General features: G+C 38.8%; 1 protein-coding gene across 1 annotated transcript; it reads left to right on the plus strand.

Annotated features, from left to right (window-relative positions):
- The first annotated feature begins 3,939 nt into the window (after positions 1 to 3,939).
- Positions 3,940 to 5,630, plus strand: LOC107786724 (glycosyltransferase BC10-like). The gene has a single exon (XM_016608238.2). The coding sequence runs from the start codon at positions 4,167 to 4,169 to the stop codon at positions 5,349 to 5,351; it is 1,185 nt and encodes a 394-aa protein (XP_016463724.1). The 5' UTR covers positions 3,940 to 4,166; the 3' UTR covers positions 5,352 to 5,630.
- Positions 5,631 to 9,801: the final 4,171 nt, after the last annotated feature.

Here is a 9,801-nt window from a genome sequence, read left to right on the forward strand (position 1 = left end):
CCTTGGCTCATCAGCGGAGATTTCAACAATGTCTTAAACCACAGATGATAGGTTAGGACAACTAGTGACAAGGAGCGAGGTACAGGATTTCAAGCAATGTATTGACAATATGCAGCTAACCCCATTAAGAACAAAGGGGTGTTTCTATACATGGTGTAACAAGCAAAAAGCAAATGATAGAGTATACAGTAAAATTGATTGGGCTTTTAGTAATTTCAGCTGGACTAAAAGTTATGGGCATCTGGAAGCTGATTTTCTAGAACCTGGAGTTTCTGATCACTCTCCAATCATTGTCAATTATGGAAAAGAAAACTATCCATCCCAAGACTTTCAAATTATACATGGTAACAATGGAGCATAAGGATTTTAGGCCTATGGTGGAAAAAGTATAGCAACAACAAGATGAGCAGGATCCTATGACTACTATATGGCTGAAGCTGCAAAGACTAAAAGATGAGGCTAAAGGACGGAACAATGAGATGGCAAGTTATGAGCAAAGACTGACTCAAATCAGGCAGAGGCTGGAATGTATTTAAGCTAATATGGTCCTGGATCCTTTCAATCAGATGTTGATAGAGCAGGAGAAACAGATTATAAATGAGTTGGAGAAATGGAGTACTATAGAAGAAAGGATATTGAGGCAGAAATCTTGAGCAACATGAATTGATTATGGTGATTCTAATTCTAAGTACTTCTTTGCACAGATGAAAACTAGGGCAAGTAAGAATATCATTACAACTGTATATAATGACATGGGAATGAAGATCACTGATCCAAAAGCTATGAAAAAAGAGTTTATCAGCTTCTTCACTCAGCTAATGGGGAATGCCAATGGGTTAATGCCATGTCAAAACACCAAAATTATTAAAGCAGAGAACTGTCTTACAATACAATATCAACATGAACTAATAAGGGAATTAATTTATGATGAGATTGATGAAGTTGTCAAGGATATGACTAAGGATAAAGCCCCTAGAGTTGAAGGTTATCCTATAGAGTTTTTTACCAAGAAATGGGAGATAGGGAAGCAGAACATTTGTGAGGCTATATCATACTTCTTTCACACAGGTAGAATGATGCCAACATGGAATTGTACAACCATTACATTGATTCCTAACGTCCCAGCTCCAACAAAAGTGAAGGATTATAGGCCTATTGTTTGCTGGACTACACTGTATAAGATTGTTGCCAAGATCTTGACTAGAAGAATAAAAAATGTAATACAGGTGATTATTGGGAAGTCTCAATCTACTTTCATTGAAGGAAGGAATATCATTGACAACATTCTATTTAGCCACGAGCTATTCAAAGGCTATAATAAGAGAGGTTTATCTCTTAGATGTGTGCTTAAGGTTGACATTAAAAAGGCTTATGACTCATTGGATTGGCAATTTCTTAGGTGCATGCTTACTGACCTTAGTTTTCCATAGAAATTCATCCATTGGATAAGGAATGTGTGTCAACAGTATTATACTCTTTGGTACTCAATGGTGGCTTTACCAAACCTTTCCAGGCTAAGAGAGGGAATAGACAAAGGGATCTTATGTCTCTTTGTCTATTTGTCATTGCAATGGAATATTTACAAAGGGAGATGAGCCAACTATCAATCTCAAAGGAGTTCAAATACCATCCAAGATGCAAAAAAAACTAGGGGTGACTCATATTTGTTTTGCTGATGACCTATTAATGTTTTGCAGGGCAGATATAACCTCAATAACCAAATTGCAGGAAACCTTTAACATATTTTTTACTGCATCTGGCCTTCAAGCAAATATAGATAAGAGTTCTATGTATATTGTTGGTGTTCAACATCATATCAAAGATCTATTGCTCAATCTCACAGGATACACAGAGGGATCTATTCCTTTTAAGTACCTGTGAGTTCCTTTATCTGCAAAGAAGCTGAACATCCACCAATGCCTGCCACTGGTGGAAAAGATTACTAAAAAGGGTAAATTTCTAGTCAACTAGGATGCTATCTTACTCTGGAAGGGTGCAACTCATTAAGTCTATACTATTTGGCATACAAACTTACTGGGCTCAAATATTCCTACTGCCTAATAAGATCATGAAAATGTTTAAGACCATATACATAACTTTCCTTTGGATGTGATCAAATGTCATTTCCAGGAAAGCACTAATAGCTTAGGATAAGATCTGTCAGCCTAAAGCAGCAGATGGATTAAACATTATCAATATGAGGTTATGGAACAAAGCATCAATTCTAAAGCAATTATGGCCATTGGCGATGAAGAAAGATGACTTATGGATCAAATGGACTCATAGTTACTACATAAAATACAAGGACATTGATACAATGGACACACCTAAGGCAGCAACTTGGTTGGTCAGGAAGATAATAAAAGCAAAAAGAGACTTGGTACAGGTGAACTCAATGCATGCCAATTTTAATATAACATTGGCAGACATGGTGAAGTAAGGCAGATTCCAAATTCAAAAAGCATACATTCAGATGCTACCTCAATTCCCCAAGGTTAGCTGGAAGAGCATACGCCTGCATACACAGGTTCACCCAAGGTTCAAATTTCACTTATGGCTGGCAATTCATCAAAGGTTAGCCACGGTAGACAGACTACTCAAGTTTGAAATCCAAGTACCACAAGATTGTATTTTCTGTGCTAGAAGTGTGAAAATATTTAACCATCTTTTTTAACTGTTCAAACACAAGATAGTTTGGGACAAAATACTAAGGTGGCTGGAAATTACAAGGAAGATTGGATGCTGGCAAGATGAAATAGAGTGGATCAGTAATATCGCAAAAAGGAAAAATGGCATGGCTGACATTACAACTGCAGCTTTTGCGATGGTAGTATACTGTATTTGGCGTGAAAGGAATTCCCTTAGATTTAACAAAGGCAGATATATAGTGGATGAGATATGTAAAGAGATTTCTCTACACATGCACATACAAGGGAGATCAAAAATCAAATGGCAACAAACTTTGCAAAGATTGAACAAGTACCCTTAGAATAGTTATTATTTGATTGATAGTGTAATTAGCTTGCTATTTGTAATAGTGATTAGGAGGTTGATGGTCGGCATTAACCTAATTTTGTAATGACAGTTTTTTGATGAAATGAAAAGTTAGTTTTATAAAATAAAAATAAAAAAATAACGCGAAAGTTTAGATCTTGGTTGTAGATCTTTGTAATCGTCATCGCTGAATCAATAAAGATAGATCTCCTAGCTATCAATGACATTCCTTCTTTTCCTTCTTTGCTTTTACATTACAGAACAATACGTCAAAGATGTAAGCTTATCGTTTATATTTGATGTCTTTTAATAATTTTGGAAAGAGTTATAAGCTCGATCATATTCGATTCTCGTGTTTAACATACTTTGATCTAGAGTTAGTTATATTTGGTTAAGATTTACCCTTTATCTCAACATTAATTAATTTAGCAAAAAGCTTGACGCTTTTTGGTCAAACAAGTTCCTGGCTTAATCACTACAGTTTCCAAATTACTATTATTCTATCTCAATTAGAGTATTTTTCTTTTTTTAACAAATTAAGGTGAATATTATAGGGCTTTATTTGCTTTTAGTCCGTGTCGGAATTATTTACATTCGATAATTAAAACATATATAAAAATTTATATAACTTGTGTATATAATATACAAAATATGTACTATATATATTTCTAACTATTATCTGGAGAGGCAGCTACGGAGTGTCAAAATTAAATAACTCATCACTTTTGCATTGCACGAGTAACTCGAGTCCGAAGCATTTCTTGTTGGATATTTCATGTGGGACACATTCTTAGTGCCACCAAAACATGGTCCCACCTTTATATGCATGTTCACCACGTAGATAATAATCCAAACTTAACCAACGAGAAAGATGATGCACAACTTTCCTATTCACACTACACTTTATTTTAGATTTATCCACTCTATATAAAGAGTGATGGCAGCTCAAAATTCAAACAAAAACAAAAACCTAGATATATTACATGCGAAATTTTTACATAATAAAACATAAACAAATTATACTTTCCACTCTAGCTAGTATTTTTTTCAAGTTCTAACAGTAGTATTGGGACTTGTAATTAATTAGCTCAACCCTAACAAATCACCATCTTCATTCCATCCCCCCTCCACCCTCCACCACCCACCACCTACCTTTTACCTCATTTAACATCATGTTTTCTCCTTCTCCAATCTCTCTACTCTGTGCTCTTTTACTTTGCTTACCACTTGCTATTATCTTTACTATCACTACCCCTCTTAATAATATTACACCACCTCATGCCTTAAATAGTACTAGTAGTGACATACGTTCTAACCCTATATCCACATTCCCCCCACCAACAAATCATAGTATCCAACAAAAACACAGCAAAGAACATCCTAGTACAGAATTATCTTCAGTAGTACATTTGCACGAGGAAGTTGATGATAACTTACTATTTCAAGAAGCTGCCAAAGTCGACTCAATACCACAACCAGTTACAGCACCAAAGAAACTAGCATTCATGTTTCTCACAACCACACCACTTCCATTTGCGCCTCTATGGGAGCTTTTCTTTAATAATACGCCTAAAAACCTTTACAACATATATATACACGCCGACCCACGTTTCAACTATACGCCGCCGTTTCAAGGCGTGTTTGCTGGCCAAGTCATCCCTTCAAAACCCACTCGCCGCCACTCTCCAACTCTGACTGCGGCGGGGCGCCGTTTACTCGCCCGGGCACTCCTCCATGACAAGTTGAATTACATGTTTGCCCTTCTTTCCCCATCTTGTATTCCGCTTCACTCTTTTAGTTTCACTTACAGAGTTTTGATAAACTCTAAAAAGAGCTTTATTGAGATACTGGGGAATGAGAGCTGGGCATACGACAGATGGGCGGCGCGTGGGGAACACGCGATGCTACCGGAAGTGAAGTTTGAAGATTTTCGAATTGGGTCCCAATTCTTTGTTATAAAACGTAAGCACGCGCGGATAATAGTGCGTGACAGGAAGTTATGGTCAAAATTCAAGCTACCTTGCTTAGAAGCTTCCACGTGTTATCCTGAAGAGCATTATTTCTCTACGCTGCTGAACATGGTAGACCCGCAAGGTTGTGTTCCAACAACTTTAACACACGTTAACTGGAAGGGTAGTCAGGGGGGGCATCCTCGTACTTACACAGCTAGCGAGGTGGGACCAGAATTGATCTCGACCCTTCGATCGGCCCGGCCTCGATATGGTGATGAAGTAACCAACAGTTCGGATTTATCTGTTGCTAAACGATATGACCCTTTCTTATTTGCGAGGAAATTTTCTCCAGATTCTCTCCGGCCATTAATGAATATATCGAGCGACTTTATCTTTAAAGATTGACCATATTTAGTTGTGGTTCTCCTCTTTATTTCTTCTACTTCAGATTCCTCAGCTAGTCAGCTATAATTCTTTATCCGACAAAGCTCCGGAAAGAAACAATTTAAGAATAAAAATAAAAAATCTCAACTTGGCAAAAGTCAAAAAATAAATTAAAAATCCTATCTCATTATTTTTTTTAAAATTAACTTGTGCGTATTTCAACTATTACATATGATTTCTTGGGGCTATTTGTTAATTCTCACCGGTACAGATACTGAGTAATTATGTTTATCAAAGTTTAGTCAGACGAAAATAAATTACTTAATGTTTGTCATTGTTGGAATTTAAATTCAAATTTTCAAAGTTTGCATTCACTTTATTGATCAATAAATCAACCTTGATCGCTCGTTAAATATTTCTCAAAAACAAGTTGAGTAATAATGTTTTCAAAGGTACGTTTACACGTGAGAATTACCTTGTTGGCCTAATAGTATGATCAGATTAGGTACATTTAATTAAATGGTCTAATGGACCACTAGTAGTAGTACTCGTGATAATCTATGAAATTAGCTTCAACTCACATCATTCATTTCCTACTTTGCTTTCGGATAAAATTGGGGCCACTGAGCACCCCAATTTTTCGGTGGGGCAAACGAAGCAAGGACATGATTACATTGAATCGGAATCGAAGCTAGGAACCTCTTGTACTAAGGTTCGAACGAAGTGCTTACCACCGGAGCCATCGAGACAATACCTCCCGAATCCTGTTCGAGCTCCAAGACCTTGAAAAGGATTACCAAACTGTTGTACACGACTAACGAAGGACCGTGATATCCGCGCCCAACTGAATATCATGGCGTGGATCTCGGCCCGTATCGGCAACAGAACATTGATTAACGAAAAAGAAGATTTTTACTTTTCTTAGAATTGTACTAGAGATGAAATTCTCCTACTATATATAAAAGAGGTAAATTTTATTTAATAAGAGCACGGTAAAACGCATATCAAGGCAATATAAACTTGCTTTCTTTGCTTCTAAGTTATTCAAAAGTTCTTATTTTTCTCATAGCTCTTCACATATAATTTGGCTTCGAATCGAGGGCAGAACAACTGTTAAGCTTAGGCTCGAGCCCGGAGTCAACATCACAACTAGTTTGGTTATTTATTTTATCTTTAATTCACTTATTTAACGTTATTGATCACTTATATTCAATTAATCCACATATCTTTAAAATCGCGTATAAATTCAATTGTTATCCATTTTTAAGGGTAAACAGTTTGGCGCCTACCGTAGAGCTAAGGATAATAGTGGTGGTTTGATACAAATTTTCATAACACACTCTATTTTACGCTTGCTCTTTAAGGTTTCAATTTCAGGACATCTTAAATTTTTTTTGTCAAACTTTCAGTCTGCACACTTAAACGTTGATGTTGAGTCATACCATCATGACGAAAACAACAATATGGTGCCTAGCAATGAGGTGCCCCCTGCTGATCCCAACGGAATCCCAGTTGTAGAGTCAGTTGATGTTAACTCTCATATGGCCATCGACGCCAACCTGCCTACCGATCTTGAGAACAAAGTTCCTGGAGGAACCCGACCAATGGCTCGAGGAGTGCCCGAAGGTGAAGGCGACGAAGTCAGTTTACGAGTGATCTTCGAAATGTTGCAGGCCAAATATGCGGCGATAGTCCAACTACAAAATCAAAGTTGCGTCCCCAGAAGAGTCGAACCCAAACCATCCCGGAAAAATACCCGAAGAAATGAGTAGATCACCGAAAGGCCAGGATAAATAAAGACCGTTGTCAACCCCGAAGTAATGAAAATGTTTGAAGCATTGGCCAGATGAGTGGAGTCATGTGAAAAGAAAATTGAGGAAAACGACAAGAAGGTAGAGACATATAATTCCTCGGTGGATCAAATCCCAGGAGTGCCTCCGATATTGAAAGGCCGAACTCCAAGAAATTTGTCCAAAAGCCTTTTCCTCCAAGCGCGACACTGAAGCTAATCCCGAAGAAGTTTCGTATGCCCGATATTCTGAAATATAACAGAACCACATATCCAAATGAGCATGTGGCCTCCTACACATGTGCCATCAAGGGTAACGACTTGGAAGACGACGAAATTAAGTCGATTTTGCTAAAGAGGTTTGGAGAAACTTTGTCAAAAGGAGCAATGATATGGAATCACAACTTACCCCAAATTCTATTGATTCGTTTGCTATGCTTGCAGATGCCTTTATGAAAGCACATGCCGGGGCCATCAAGGTCGAGATTAGAAAATTGGACCTTTTCAAGGTAAATCAAAGAGACAACGAAATGCTCAGGGAGTTCGTATCGAGGTTTCAAATAGAGCAGATGGATTTGCCACTGATTGCGGATGATAGGGCCATTTAGGCGTTCACCCAAGGACTTATCCCCCGAATCTCATTGGCTTCACGCCAGCTAAAACAAAATTTGGTAGAGTACCCGGCGATAACTTGGGTTACGTCCACAACAGGTACTAGTCAAAAATCAGAGTCGATAATGATCAGCTCGGGGCCCCTTCTGGGTCTGTTTATCCCATCCGAACTGAAAACAGATCTAAGAGAGTCGTCGGTCATAAATTGAGATCGATCCGAGACTGGTATCAATCATATAGAGGAGTTCGAGGGGTAACAGATCTGGGCGTCACCTTACGAGGAACAAAAAGAAGAGCGATCAAGGCCAAAATAATCGGGGTCCAATGAGCAAAAATTGTTTCGATAAACCACTCAGGGCCAGGGAGGCACTATGATTATCGGAATATAACTTCAGTGTCGATGCTGCCAGGACCGTATCAGCCATCAGACGCATCAAAAAGACAAAGTGGCCTCGACCACTGCAGTTTGACCCTGCCTAGAGAGATTCCAACTTGATGTGTAAGTATCATGGCACTTCAGTCCACACAGGACTGAAGATTACCAGCAATTGAGAGAAGAAATTGCCCGGTTATTTAATAACTGACACCTACGAGAATTTCTGAGTGATCGAATCAAAAATCACTTTAGAAACAGGGACGCCAACAAACAGACTAGACAAGAGGAATATCAACACGTCATCAACATGATCATTGGAGGGATCGATGCCCCTCAAGTGCCGATGATAAAATGCACTAAAGTGTCGATCACAAGAGAGAAACACACCCGAGATTATATCTCGGAGGGAACTATTTCATTGAGCGACGAGGATGCAGAGGGTATCGTACAACCTCATAATGATGCACTGGTAATTTCTGTACTTATCAATAAATCTCGAGTTAAATGTCTGTTGATTGATCCATGTAGCTCGGCCAACATCATCAGATCGAGGGCCGTAGAGCAGTTGGGTTACAAGATCAAATAATGCCAGCATTTCGAGTGTTGAACAGATTTAACATGGCATGCAAAACCACTAAAGGGGAGATAACCCTACCCGTGAACACCATCGGGACCATCCAAGAAACAAAGTTCTATGTGATCGAAGGGGACGTGAGATATAACGTTTTGTTCGGAAGACCATGGGTTCACAACATGAGGCCAGTGCCTTCGATATTACACCAGGCATTAAAGTTCCCTACTCCGGGTGGAATCAAGACGGTATACAGAGAGTAGCCGGCTACAAGAGAGATATTCGCAGTCGAGGAAGTACTCCCGATGCCTGCTGTCCCGACGTTGAGGAGCATAGAGACGACCAAAAAATTAGAAGTCAAATAGCAACCACCGATGCTGGTCTCAGTCGGACCGGAGGAACGAGGAATTGACGAGGAGGATGATTACAGACTTTCGAGATCATTCATAGATCCCACTGACACCGACACTACTAAATCGATGGTCGAGGATCTGGAGTAAGTCATATTAACTAAACACCTACAGGATCAAAAGGTATACCTTGGCACGGGGTTAACCTCCGAGCTCAGGAAATAACTCATTAGTTTTCTTAAAACTAACATATCTTGTTTTGCTTTATCCCATCTTGATATGATAAGGATCCCCCCGGAGATAACCACTCGTAAGTTGAGTTTGGATCTAAAGTTCCACCCAATTAAATAAAAGAGGAGGCCTCAGTCCAAATTCAAGAATGCATTTATCAAAGACATGTATTTAATCTCCTTAAAATAGGTTCTATTTGGGAAGTTAAATACCTAGACTGGTTGGCGAGCGTAGTGGTAGTGCCTAAAAAGGAAAAAAATTTAGTAGTGCGTAGACTATAATGACTTTAACGAGGCATGCCCTAAGGACACTTTTCCTTTGGCTAACATCGATCGCACCATCGATGCAACGGCTAGGCACGAGATACTCAGCTTTCTCGACACCTATTTCGGGTACAACCAAATCCGGATGGACCCAGGCGATCAAGAAAAGACTTCTTTTATCACTAAATTCGGCACCTATTGTTATAATGTAATTCCATTCGGGTTAAAAATTTGTCGAATCCACTTATCAATGCCTAGTAAATTGGATGTTTGAAGAAC

Source organism: Nicotiana tabacum, chromosome 10, assembly GCF_000715075.1.
Source record: "Nicotiana tabacum cultivar K326 chromosome 10, ASM71507v2, whole genome shotgun sequence".
NCBI lineage: Eukaryota > Viridiplantae > Streptophyta > Magnoliopsida > Solanales > Solanaceae > Nicotiana > Nicotiana tabacum.

Excerpts from the sequence above, each read along its gene's own strand:
- LOC107786724 (XM_016608238.2), top strand. The coding sequence starts at position 4,167 with ATGTTTTCTCCTTCTCCAATCTCTCTACTCTGTGCTCTTTTACTTTGC.